This window comes from Cylas formicarius, unplaced genomic scaffold (genome assembly GCF_029955315.1).
Source record: "Cylas formicarius isolate icCylForm1 unplaced genomic scaffold, icCylForm1.1 PGA_scaffold_1__22_contigs__length_36826433, whole genome shotgun sequence".
Taxonomy (NCBI): Eukaryota; Metazoa; Arthropoda; class Insecta; order Coleoptera; family Brentidae; genus Cylas; species Cylas formicarius.
In genome coordinates this window covers 14,784,046-14,798,538 of record NW_026844264.1, presented here as the reverse complement: position 1 = coordinate 14,798,538, position 14,493 = coordinate 14,784,046, and the positions used below count along the sequence as shown (strand labels likewise).

Genomic DNA, 14,493 nt, shown 5'->3' with positions numbered 1-14,493 from the left:
TTTGATCTAACAATTTATGATGCCTAACAAGAGAGCTAAATGATTTGTTTGTCAACAGGCGCCACAAAAAGGTTTTTGACCATTAGGACCATTTTTCAAACCGCTCATTCAGTTTATGCTCACCAAATAAGTGAATACATTTATTTCTTATTTCTTTGACAATGACTTGTTTATTATATCAAAGGAAGAGTGACACGCGGGCTATGCGGCGAAAATTATTTGTGTATCAAGGTGTAGAGACTTCAAATATTATCAATTATCAAATTAACTTGACGGACTTTAGGTCGGGTTTTAAAAAAATCGAATTCAGTCTATAAAAGTTATGTCATATGTGAAACCAGCGCATCAATTCAAGGTGATTAGGTCAATAGCTCCTAAATCAATAAAGTTAAGTCTTGCGTATGCTTATATTATACGGAAAATCTTTTCGAGTGTAAAACACAACTCAACTCAAAATTTTTTAACAATATAGAATTTATGTTTTATATTTTATCTCTACCGCATTTTATTTTTTCAATTTTATCAAGACGTTAGTTTATTAGTTTTATTAACAAATTAATAACCATAAAAAACTTACTACATGCATGGGCTACAATTTCTATTTCAATGTGTAAATATTACGAGTTCTTGATGTTTAATTCGACATCGCGTTCACCAAAAGCCTTCTTCAATATTTCCATCGTATAAAAAGGACCATATGCAAATAATAAAGTACAACTACATTACTCTGCAACTGTACTCACATTTTATTATTGTACTTCTGACACTACTTCCCAAGAATCGTAAAATTATATATTTTAAATAACTTAACTAAAGAACGTTAAATTCGTTAGGCAGATTCAAAAGAACCAAAAATCATGACTGTTCTAAGAGCTATGTAATTAAGTCAAGTGTGGGTTAATGTCCGCAAACGTACCATACTCTCAATTGATGTTTATGTTACTATTGAATAAACTATCAGTGTTAATTTTTTAGATTATTTGTGGGGGAATTTGTTACAAGTGAAGAGTGAGAAATTATCAACCTCTTTAAGCGATTTATGGAAAAGATATCTTGAAAAATTACATAAAGTGCGTGGGAAAATGTACAGCTATGGAACTCGCATATTTTGTTTAGCGTAAAATCTAATAACCATCCTTATTAAATTGCAATTACATATAATAGTATATTCAACAAGTGCAATAAACGGCATTTGACTCACGAGTTTATTTGACACGAGCGGAGCGAATTTTTAATAAACGAGTGAGTTAAAAAGTTTACCGAACGTGTTGCATACTTTACTTTTTTTTAAGACCGTTAGTCAAAATTCGAAGCTTGGGAAATATCTCCGAAAACATCCGATCACTCCCAAATCCGTGCGGTAAAATCCCGGAAATGTCCGAAGTGGCTCGAATTCATGGGAAACGAAACTGACATAGTAAAGTGACGCTTCTCGCACGCTAGATCGGTTGGTAATTAGGTGTTTTATAGACGGGAGTAGAAAATAGTATATTATGCAACAAGTGCATTTGACTCACGTGTTTATTTGATACGAGCAGAGCACACCGAAGTGAGTTTTTATTTAATAAACGATGAGTTAAAAAGTTCACCGAACGTGTTGCATACTATACTTTTTCTACGACCGTTAGTTTTTAGGTACATTCTCGCAAAACAGCACAAATGCATTCACTGACATAACCGTCAGAATTGACAAACGTCAAAATTCAAAGCGTGGGAAATATCTCCGAAAACATCCGATTGCTCCCAAACCTGTGAGGTAAAATCCCAGAAATGTCCGAGGTGGCTCGGATTCGTGGGAAACGAAACTGACGTCGTAAAGTGATCGGTGGGTAATTAAGTATTTTACAGACGGGAGTAGAAAAACGGCATTGTTGGTTAGTTTTGTATCATAACCATGTACCAAGTATCAGATCAAAAGCGTAAAAAGATTTTACAGTGTATTTATATCGAACTTAACATGAAATATTTACCGCAATCATGCCCCTAACAATTGGAAACTTTGGGTTATTTCAATGGCATCGTGATTTGGAACTAATAATATATCGATTTATCTAACCTTAGAATTTAATTACTTACTTTTAAGTTTTTAAAAATAAATATTTAGTTACTAATTTTAAGTGTTTGTGTTCATAAGTCATAGTTAATAAGTTAATAAGTTCATAAGCAAAAAAGTATATATAAAAAACATCGGCTTTTTGATAAATCCTAACATTAAAGTCCAGTTTGAATCCCATAAATTCTTTTCATTTGTGCATTGGAAATTTACTATAGTTTTTGTAAATCTTTCCATAAACCATAATAAACGAGAATTTTCAATGGATGATGTAAGCACAACTAAACGTAAGCGCCATAGAAAAAAAAAGATCGCCCTAAGCGCCAAATTTAATCATAAAACTAATATAAAGTGTTAACAGGGTTATCATATGACGAAAAAATGTTTTCTTTATGTAGTTAATCACATAATCATCAAAACAAGTAAGAGAAAACTAAGTAGCTAAGCAGAAAATTTCGGCTTTTCTATTTTCCTCAACAATTTAATAACTGGCGCTTATGTCGTTTCGCCCTCGACTCATCGATATGATGGCACTCTGTATACCTTGATAAGGCCTTAATAGCTTTGACAACTGCCCCGGGGTGTTTTTCCTGCATTTTACTTATTCGCGTTTCATTGCTGTCATGCATTCTTTAGGTTGACAGATACCAATAAAGATGATAAATCAAAACAGGGTATTAACTTCCAAAACAAAGATTTGATATTGACTACACTGCTCTCTATAAGCAAAATGTATTGCAATAAAAGATCATAAATATAAAAAATAAGTCTAAAGCTTGTTTCGAGTGGGATATACGACATTACTGCAGCAGTAATTGCTCTTTTCTTTTATCGCCATTGAATAAATCCAGTTGATCTCCATATGCCAGTTTATTTCATGGATTGATTTTTTACTAAATTTTATCTAAATCATATATCTAATTTTTCCACCATGGAGTAAAATTTGCTATTAACAAAACTTTTAATTTCAATTGTCACTTATCATTTTTCGAGAATTTTTATGGTAGCTAAACTAATAGGAAGACGTAAAATATATTGAACTCCAAAGATGAGATTAACAAACTCGGTTTCAAAAAAATTGTCATTGCGTTCGCGTATTTCTCAGGAACACGCATTTCGAACAATATCAGTAATATCAGTTTCCATGTAATTATTGAATGCCAGACATTCTGCTATTGGTCGAACAAAGGAGCTGCCGATTGGTCGTCCTTTAGCGACGCCGCATCCTTGTATTACATTGTGATCGCTTTTTGTTTCGCGTTTTGTCATTTTGTATCGGAAACTTTGCAAAGCGCCTCTCGCCGCCTTTGTGTCTGTCCTTTGGAGCGAGATAAGAATTAATTACAAGCCGTGATGGCCTTTTGTTCGCTTTTCGTTCTCAATTCGACTCGAAAGGTACAGGAATATCACATTTTAATGCCGTTCTGTTGCGATTTGTTGTATTTATTTTAGGATTGATAGGGACGGTTTTTTATTTTTTATATACAGGATGACTAATTAGTAGCGGCGAAGGTAGGACTTAACCATCTAATACCTAATAGTCGTAGGACTTTGGGAAATAGAAGTGGTAACTACGGAAGTGCCATTTTCGGCAAATGCAATAAAGGCACTTATTGGAATAATACGTTTTTTAACAATTAAAAAAAATTATCAATCCGAGGTTAGTGCTTTATGAAAACTATAACAATTATTTTTGAATATTTACATTAAACGTGCAACTATCAACTAACGTTCAATATCTGGAATTTGAATTTTGTCATACAATAACTAATTTTTGTTCATTGGCTGCATCTATGATGTAAAATTTTAAAAATACTCTATATATCATACTCATGATGTTTTAAATCAAAAATTTTAATATATTTTTTATTGTCCAGGTATTAATACCCAAAACCGATAAAAACAATGTGTAAATTTTTGTTTTGCTGTTTATATAGTTTTGTTTATTAATAGAGACTGGACTAGAGCCGATGTCACACTATAAACTAGTCGAATATTACTATTCCCTAATTATTTTTTTCATTTATTTGGAATATGGAGTTGAAAATAAAATATAAAAATGTTGAAACTTTCGATAAACTATATAGAAGGAAATAAAATTATAAAAATTTAGATTTAAGCGGTACAGGGGGTACAAAAAGTAATAAAATCATCAAAATCGCCATTGCCGTCTTAATAACGCTGTTGACATTTGTTAGGGGTTTTCAGGCCAAATTTAAACAAACTCTATATAGTTTGAAAGCGTCTTCAAAAATTATTTTCAATTTTTTAATAATACCACTCAAGTATTAAAAAGAAAATAAAAGAGACGGTCGAAAAATTAAAATAAAAATGTATGTCTGTAGTTTTATTTTGGTTTATAAAAGGGACAGTCGAAAAAATGTAGTTTTATTTTCGTTTTCAGTTATGTAGTCCAAAAAATACTTATGTATAGAAATGGGATATTTATATCTCTTGTTTTCAATTATTTTTTATTTTATTTTAATGGCGATTCGATTTAAAAAGAAAAACTAAAAATAGAAAACTTCGTAGACAAAAGTTGCTAAAGTTAAATGGAGTTGATTGGGTTGAGATGCGTCAGCTGTTCAGGCAAATCCCACAAAACTATATCAATTATTAAATACGCAACAATACCCTCATTAGGAAACACAAACATTCGCTCGCATGGGATGGATGGTTATTTCTGACGCGCTTAAAAAAAAAGTAAAAAATACATTTCAGTGGGAAGCGTAAGAAAACACGAGGTGCATATGAAAACACTTAAACGTTCGTATGAGCGTGAAACAGCAGCTGTAGACTGTCACTTGTCCATCATAGCCCGGCGTGGATGATCCGAATGTATCGTGAATAAAACATGAGCCCCCCACTACACGAGCAACTGCACAATATGTTATGATATGCCTTTAATGCCATTTAGGGGTGGAAAATCTATTTAAAAATGACGTTTACAGGATACATATGTGAGGCGGCCATTCATATGCAAAGGGGCCTTTTTGTACAGTTTTAAAATTCATATTGTGCGATATTAGGTCCGTAGCGACGGCAAGTTCATTTTTCAATGGTCTTTCAATTCGCGCTTTACGTTATAGACGGGCAGCTTTTGTTATCGTTTCTTCCTAACCAAATATTTATACTCCGACCCGCTCTTCTATGGATATTCTTTCTATTGTGCGCGTTAATTCAAATTATGTAACGAAGTCGTTAGTACGTATCCAAAGCCAATTAACAAAAGCGTTGGTTTGGAGAGCTTTGGTTAGTGTGATTTTCCGTGTTTTATTTCTACGTTATTCTGCATTTTTATAATATTTAATAAATACTATAGTACAAATACATCTAGTTGTGTATTCAATTTTCATTATTATATATCAAAAGTAAAACACAAATTGGTAATTCTTGATACTTTTAACGGTTTTTACAATAAAACCATTTTTGAATTTAAAGATGAAAAATTGTTCAAAATTGTAGGTAAAATAGAGAATAAACTTTAATGTTTGACTGGGACTCACCTAATCTTTTTGAGATCTCTGAATTGTGCATTTTGGGATTTTCCTGAGCGATTTTTCTCCTCTGGAGCCTGGACCATACCATGAATGCGTTCATCGGCCTCTTGATGTGGTCTTCTTGCTTCTTGTTCGCTTGGGGCGCCTGTAGACCCTGAGGTACGCCCAGCGCGGTGCCTCCGAGAGAAGCCATTCTCGAAAAACCTTCGGCGGCATTGAAACCGGTTTCGCACATCTGGCTAACCGATCTGAAACAAACGTATATTTGATATAATTTCGCATAAAAGTCGATTCTTCCGAACACTGACTGATCACTGTGCAACCTGAATGCCCGGTCTCTTAATATGTATTTTGTTGTTTTGCACTTCCTTTGCCAACATCTTTTGGGTATATTCATATTTTACTGAAGCATTTTCTATATTATTCTCGTCAGTTTTCTAGTAATATTTGGTTCTGTTTTGTTCATATGCAAACCAAAATGTACATAATTATCACAAAATAAAATAAAATAAAAGTAAATAAAAGTAAATAAAAGTGATAGGTATAAAATAAAAAAATATTTTATAAAATTATAGCCAAACGTTGTTTAAATTAATTTGTACTTTTAAAATGTTATATTATATACGGGATACTCGTATTTTCGTGCATAGAGCACTCATTTATATTTTGCCACTCACCTGCAGAGTTTGGTTTGTTGTGGGCCTCCTGGGCGAGTAATTTTTTTATGAAATTGTACTGGACTGAATTTTTATATTTTATTGATAATTCAAATGAAAGAACAAAGAGGAACACAAAATGATTTGCATTGAACAGTGGTATTGATCGTATGCACATATAGGCACATTTAGTTGCTGGACTGGCTTAAAACCAAAATCTGAGTCGACAATTCGCCGCGCCATCTGGCGTTAGGAAGCTGTGGTTGCGCTCTCACAGAAAGCATTTACAGAAAACTATCCATTACCTATTATCTTCTGAACGTACCAATAGTCAGAAAGTCGGGTACAAAAACATGCAACAGTCTTCTGGAGGATCGTATTTTCAAAATCGATGGTGTTTTAGCAATAAGAAGCAAGGGTTCGGTCAGCAGTTGCAATTCCGGGACATCTGGCGCTGAGAAGCTCGGAAAGATGTAATTTTATCTCACACCTCCGAATTGTTTCGCCAATGCTGAAACTTTGCAAGATAATAGTGAAGACAATATTTTTATCAATAAAAACAATCAAATTCGTCGACAGTAGAAACCAGTCAGTCATCAGCAGCTCTCGGAAGTCAGAATAGTGATAGCGAGCGCATGCGGGTGTTTACTCAATATTGTATATATACAATACATCGATATTCAAAAATAATTTTACACAAAACAAAATATTTTAATTGTGTTAATCAATTATTTGGAATGAAAAACAATAAAATAAAATTGAACAATATTGAGTGAATAATATCAATTTCGCGGTTAGAAAAAGTCGGATCTCGCATATATTGGCCATTTGGTCAGCAGATCTGTAATAGTATTTAAATAAATTCAGTGATATTTATCTTCACGAATGTATTAAGTCAAAAAAAATGACCATATTAATTTGAAATATTCATTCATTTTTTTTTAATTTATATTTTTATTTATTTTACAACAACTGTCGCTATTTTTACAAATACCAGAAATTACAAAAGAAATTTTGTAATTGTTTTATAACTGAAAAAATGCCAAAAGGGAAAAACTGAAAACTAAAATTCAACGTTCAGAATCGTTTCCGTCGCTTTGATCGCCACATTCTTCATTAGAATAAAAGGTAATTGCATCTTTTCCTTCGACGTCCTCTACTGTGGTTGATTTCAAATCTGTGTACAAAACGATACTAAATGTATAGTTATACACCTCAATGTCTTCATCACGACAACTCAAGTACACTATACAGCTTTACAGCATATGCGCTTTACAATTACAATTTTATTTTATTGTTTTTCATTCCAAATAATTGAAACACAATTAAAATATTTGGTTTTGTGTGAAATTATTATTGAATGTCGATACATATTGCGTATGCGGGTCTTTAGCATACGCGCTATCACTATTCTGATTTTCAGCAGCTGCTGACTGAAAGGCTTCTACTGTCGACTAGTCTGAATGCTGATTGATAAATATACTGTTTTCACTATTATAGAAAAGTTTCAACCTTCACCGTGAGTGACAAATTTATTGTTTTACAGTGTATTCAAATTTTTAGCCCTCAGAAAAGAGCTTCGAGGTGTCAATTAAAATAACACCTTCGCGATCGATTTTGGACTACAATCAAAGCAAATATAAAACAATCAAAAATTTTATTAATCAAAAACATTGTTAGAATTTAGTAAATGTTTGTAATTGTTTATAAGGTTTAGTGGCACCTTTACAGACATTAATAGTGACATGACGAATTATAATTTTTAGATAGACGAAGTATTTGTTTATAATATGCGTTATTAGGAAGATCAAAAACATGAAAAATTTTATTTCCAATTCATACAATAAAAGTGTCAAAGTGTCAAGTGCGCAAAGTCGACGTGAATATCACCAACATTTTCTCGGATAAAGTAAACTGAATATTGATTAATAAACTTTAGTTATTTCTAACCAAGTATAGAACAACCATACATTTTTGAAAACGGTCTTTATGACGATCATTTCTTTTTATTGATATGTTCATGAGATAATGAAGAAAAAATCATACAACTTTTATATGAAAAATTTTTACTTAGCCTTTTTGGCAGACTCTGTAGCTGGGTATCAAAAAATAAATAAAAACCTTATCCAAGTAATGACTTTCGTACTTTAAATAAGAACATCGTGTACATTAAGGGACTCTTGAATTCCTCGAAACTTTCTGGCCTTTATATAAGATCCTAAACCAAAGTCTAGAGAGTTCTAGCAATTCAAAAATTCCTTATTATAGAGGATGTTCTATTTAAAACAAGAAAGTCATTAATTGTAAAGACAACACAGAATACAACAATGTTTAACTTTGTTTTTTTCCTAAATATTTTTCACTTTATCAAAATTTTGTATATTTTACATTCACCATAGACAATGACTTGTGCATCGAAAAAATGCAATTTTTGAGTCAAAAATCAAAATTTCTGGTAACAACGTAAATAACGAAATATTTGACCAATATCAGGAATCGATGTCTATGCATTTTGTATCTTTGTACCTTCCTTTCAACGTATTTGACCTGTGGTGGATAGGACGGTTACTCTACATGGTTACAGAGACATCATACTAAAACTGAATGCAACTGACTCTTTGTAAGAACTCTGCCCTTTTCAAAGTCACGGCTGGTGAGACGGCAGAGAGTGATAGGCACTGCTGTATTCTGTGTAGCTCTCGCAGTAGAATATCAGAACCTCAGAACATTAGAAAATCACATTCTAGAACTAGAGGATCTTGGGAACAAAGCTTCCTTCCAGTTAACCCAGCAAGTATCCATGCAAGACGCTATAGATTATTTAATTCCCCTTTTACATTTTGAAATTTCGGACACAAATAAAGTTAAGCAAAAATTTGTTCAATATTCGTAACGCTTTTCTCAGATAAACGCTTAAATGGTGAAAAACGATTTTTTTAGTACTAAGTTACTGCGAATATTTTCTGTGGAAGTTTTTGTCCCGTATTGCCAAAGCTGATAATATCTACACCGTTCACAATCTAAAAGAAATCGATCTGCATCTAAACAAATGGGAGCAAAGCTAGGCCGAAAATTAATTTTACATAAATAATAAACGGTTGTTTAAATAACGAGCGTTAATTCAGTTTGGCTTTCTTTGGCGTCTCGCGCTTTTCATATTCATAAGCAAAAACACAAAAGGCTAAAGCTTTCACGCCGAGCAAGATAGGCTCATGTTTACTTTTCATAACTCCGTATTTACCGAGTCCCCGTCATGTACGTTCATAACTTTATATTTATTTTCGTGTTTGTTTTAATATACTCGTGTTAGCTATTCTGCCTTGCGAGTCTAATTACCATTTTACTATTGTTTAAAATCCACCAGCTTTGTTTACTTGCTTGTAGACATTTTTTATTATTCAAATGCGGTGGAGTGTTATTCGATAGGTTATATCCTGAGACTAAGTAATCTACACGGTGTTTGACATATGCAACGCGTTGCTCGAGTGTGTGCGGAGTTGTCACTTGGAATGTAAATTTTTGGGATACGTTTCTGACATATTTCGATTGCTTTCCGCTTCTTGATCGCATAGCAGCTCCTGCTGATGCCTGCACCATAACGTAGAAACTAAAAATTACATGCTTTCGATTTGCTCTTTGTCATTTGGGAGATCAATTTACATGGATGGGCAACGATTTCTTTAAAAAGCTTGAGTTTCTACATCATCATTGCCGAAAAAGTAGAGGGTAGATGATCAAATTTTGAATCAATCTCAATTCCGGGAATGGTTTACTGTGGTCTTAAAATATATTTTATTTTACTTTACTTTCGAACCAAAATCGACTCAGAAAAGTTAATGTGATCATCAAGTAAAATTCAAAATGGAGGAAGAGGGATATATCAGCGACTGGATGTTTAAAACTGTGAAATGCGCATGTGTTGAAACCTGTGAAATGAACAGCTTGTCGTAGATGACTTTTCGGACTCACCGTTGATGATATTGAAAAAATTGGCTTTATAAGTTGACCTAATAAAAGCAAATTTTTTTGTTAACTTATTCTTTCAATAAAAACATCTTAACAATTTTAAGGTCCTATCATCTTTTTAAAAATTTATTGCATATTTTGTTTATAATTTTGAAATGTAATGTTAAGGTCAGAGCAAACTATATCTGTTTCTCCAGATGTATCCCGATATAGGTATCCAATGCAAATAAAGTAGGTGGAAAGTGCGAGCAGGGGTCAAAATTATGCTGAACTGTCGCATAGTTACAATTATGTTTTTTTAAAACCATCTTAAAATAATTGTTTTACTGCAAATTAAAATCATCCCACCCAACAGGTCTAAAAAAGGATTCGTTTAATAAAAGAAACAACGACCGCAAAAAAAGGGAATAACTATAATTTATAATTCTATACATTTTGCTTATTTATTTTAAACCATTCTAAGAAACTTTTGCACTTTTGGTCACTTTATTATTCCTATTGTGGGTTTTGATTTAAATACGAGTTTATTCTTTGGTTCAAACCCAAATTTCAACAAACATCGACAATTCGACACAAATAAACCGAAAAAGTTTTCTCCGAAGGTTGACACCTGAGCTACAGTAAACCACCACGCTCAATTATACCCCCAAATTGACTTATAACAATCTTAATAATCCCGTGAATGGCCTTCTGCAGTGGGAGTTATAGTCCGAAGGACCGTTGAAGGACCGAATAAGGGACAAACAACCCCTGGCGGACGCCGTTGACCAATTCGTTACTCCGTTTCCTCAAACGCCCAGGTCCGCATTGTAATATTTTCCATTTCCCCTTAAAATTTTCTAAATATCTGTTCCTTAAATATGGTGCCTTTATGATTAATGGAATAGCCTTCATACATATCCGTTACGATAATTTCGTTTTCCACAAAATAATGTACACATTTGCGGTTAATTAATACGCCAGACAGTGAAAACTGTCTACCTCAGTAGAACAGTCGGTCCGTGGAGATTCTAGTATACCACTTCTCTTATTTCTGTGGACGTAGATGGCATGTTTCGTATGTTTATACATAAGAAAGGAACCGGACAAGCTGCACAGGAAACTCTACTAATTTTTTTGCGTTTTGGTTTTGTCCACTGGATGTAAATATTTATTATGATAAATTACTAATAAATTAGTTGCCATTTACTAAATTGAGGAAATATCTTGATGTTGACATATTAAAATTCAGTTTCTTATTCCAGCCTCAGTATTATTTGCAATTTGCAACCCTCCAAACCTTTTTTCCATAGATATTTGGTTGACTTCCTCGTGGTCTCTTGGCAATATAATTCGTTATTATTGTTAAATACGACAGTTATTTTGAATATTAGGAAATTCCTTAAATCTCTACGGTGTAAAAAAACTAAGAAAATTTTTTATATAAAAAACGGAACGAATTGACTATTCCATGTTTTCTCGGACCTTGGAAAACTAATAAAAAATGAAGCAAACATATATTGTCTCCTGTAACAAATTTTTTAACTTCCGTTTCTAAGAATTTAAAAAAACTTGAAGACGCGTGGGTACTCATAATCAAAGAACTACTATTTTTCCGAAAGGTTTGAGGCGCATGCGCTTTACTGAATGCTGGCTTCCTTCCTTTAGTTGTTTTTTGAGTTCACAGAAAAAGTTAAGATTGCTACTTTTGCGGAAATATACAGCATGAAACCAAAACAAAACACTTAGAGCATATATAGTTAATTTTCAGAAAATATTGCCAAAAGCAGAGTTGTTGACTAATTAAATTTCCTGAATTTTGAATATTTTAAAGTACTTGCCACGACTTTTCCAAGACAACTTCTAAATTTCACGATTTTTGCTTGTTTTTTAGGTTAGTGGGTAGTCTATGTAAGGTTTTCGTATTAATATAGAGTACATTGCAACATTTTGGACAGTCGGGTCATCATTGAATTTTATGTTACACGCAGCTGGTGTTATTGCGAAGATTTGCCCTTAATGCCATCCTGCACGAACGCAGCTGTATAGGAAACAGAGCGAAACACGCGTGAATTAACTGACCAGTGGAAAGGCAGGGGTTCGGAGTTTTGGGATCTTCTAATAGGCCGCCAGAAAAATCATCAAAGGATTTACACCAGCTCCGCTTGACCTGTTGAGTGCTTGAAATAAACGTTGAAAACGAGACCGTTCACACTCGCAAAAAATACTTTTTCACACTACAGTTTTTTATCCGTGAAACAAGCCAACCCTCCCGTCACTGTATTTTTTAGAATTTGCGCTCATCTTGGAGTATTGGTATACAAAGAAGATTGCACAGCAAATGCGAATATTTATAGTGTAATTTTTGGTGTCCGCTTAGAGCTCTTTAAAAATCCAAAATATGGTGCTCGTAGTATCTAAAATGGAGTGTGTAATAGCCCATATTAATCACATCATAGAGCTGAGAAGATAATACACTGTATTTGAAAGTAGTTAGAAGTGTTTTTAGATTAGGTTTATATTTGAAACATTTATAAAACTTTATATCCGTTGTGGTTGTAAAATATTCTGTCTGTTACAGAATAAGGAAGTGATTGCCAAAATTCAAAATGTGATTTTATATTCCTTTGAAATCCTATCAGAAAAAAGAAAGTTCACATCTAGGCAAGAGTTAAAGTTCAACTCAGCAATATACTCTATTCATCTATTTATCGGATTTATAAGCAACGGATCATGGCGAACAAAGAGGACGTCGTCCAAGTAGCTTGCATTACCTGTATATTTGACCTGTATTTTGGTTTTTGCCACGAATTAAGAAGTTTTTTTTAGAAAAATAATAAGAAGGAGATGTTTAGTTCGCTAATCATTCTAATATTAGAGTTTCAAAATGAAAATTTGAAGAAAGTTTTGAACCTTTTGGCTTCTAAATGCCCAGAGTTTTGCGAACAGTAATTGGTGTGTTATTAATATAACATTTAAATAAACCCTTAAGTAATTTCATTAAGAGATCCACGGCAAAAATGCAAAAAGTACATTTTTTAAAAGTTTTGAACCTATTGCAATATGGTTAATTTTATCGTAAACCACTATAGTTGCCAAATACAGCAGATCAATCGAATCAAAAGCATGCAAACCATACCACATGAAAATATGTAATTCCTATAATCAATCAAGAAGAACCATTTGAAGTTACAGGCAAAATTGGCCATACTGCAGATTTTACATACATAACGTCACTTTAAACTTTATCGTAAATATACTACAGCTTACAATTACAGCACATCAACCAAATCGAAAGTTTACCTACGCCATGCCGCATGAAACTATTTAAGGCCTAGACCATAATCAAACAAACATGCTCACATTCACCTTCTCGGTCGGGTACCACGCGCACACCTATTTCTTTATACTACAAATTATCAACATTCCTACCTAATAAAGTGGCCGTTCGAGGCCTGCCTCTGGAGGTCCAGATCAATTTTGAGGCCTTTTTTTACACCACGTCACTAACTATAACCAATCCATACGAAACCCGCAACACAAAACCGTTGTTTACCGTCCGATTGTTTACTTATCTAGAGCTAATCAGTGTACTGTGATGGACAACAACAACAATACACAACGGCAATTCGTACGTGCAAATCTCATCAACTCGCGGCGGTCTGTGTCGAAAGTGTCCGCCGCTAAAGGTAAATTCACACTGGGCATGCGTCCGTCATTTCCTAAACGAACTACCAATGAAGAAGGCAGGCGGGGTTTGCCGCATTATCTAGACACGTTCTGCTTGGAAAACAGAATGGGGCCCGCCTTACCATTCTCATGTTAATTTTTTGTCTCTTACGCCTTTGTACAGGTGTTTCGGAATTGTGTGTTCGTTTTATTTTTTGTCCCTTATTTTCTTCTATCGATTACGTTTTTAAGATGTCGATGCTTATTCGGCATTTGATATTCGCCTCCCGGATTGATTGCGCGAGACTGTGTGATTGTACCTGCAAACATCCCCCCTCTCCCTCCAATGACAGAATGGTGCGTAGTTAAATTCGGCCCGTCTCCGAGGAACTTTTGTTTCTTTAAGGGATATCTAGTCGATATCAGTCATTTTATTATTTGCAAAATAGTGTGATGTGGTACACTGGGGTAGATTGTAGACAGCTTGATGAGCAACGACAAAAAAAAACACTTTCTAATATGCCTCTTGGACCATTATTATTGTCTATTATTAACAACGATCAGTCTGATAAAAATAAGTGATTTCCTAAAAATAAAACGGCTACATTCTCACCCTAAACGCTTGCTCTATATATGTCTTCAAACTTTATTATGCAGCTCTGTCAGAGAC

The 14,493-nt window shown here is 33.6% G+C and overlaps 1 protein-coding gene across 2 annotated transcripts in view; it reads right to left on the bottom strand.

Annotated features, from left to right (window-relative positions):
- LOC132696169 (transcription factor Sox-19a) overlaps positions 1 to 13,794 on the bottom strand; it is a 46,600-nt gene extending 32,806 nt beyond the window's left edge. The window contains exons 1-2 of one of the 2 annotated variants that reach the window (XM_060660831.1): positions 13,587 to 13,794; positions 5,560 to 5,801 (exon numbers count right to left, since the gene is read on the bottom strand). In XM_060660831.1, coding sequence (XP_060516814.1) covers positions 5,560 to 5,788 — 229 coding nt within the window. In that variant the 5' untranslated portion in view covers positions 5,789 to 5,801; positions 13,587 to 13,794. Of the gene's footprint in view, positions 1 to 5,559; positions 5,802 to 13,457; positions 13,546 to 13,586 lie in introns of those variants that run through there. The other variant, XM_060660832.1, reaches the window with a different exon arrangement.
- Positions 13,795 to 14,493: the final 699 nt, after the last annotated feature.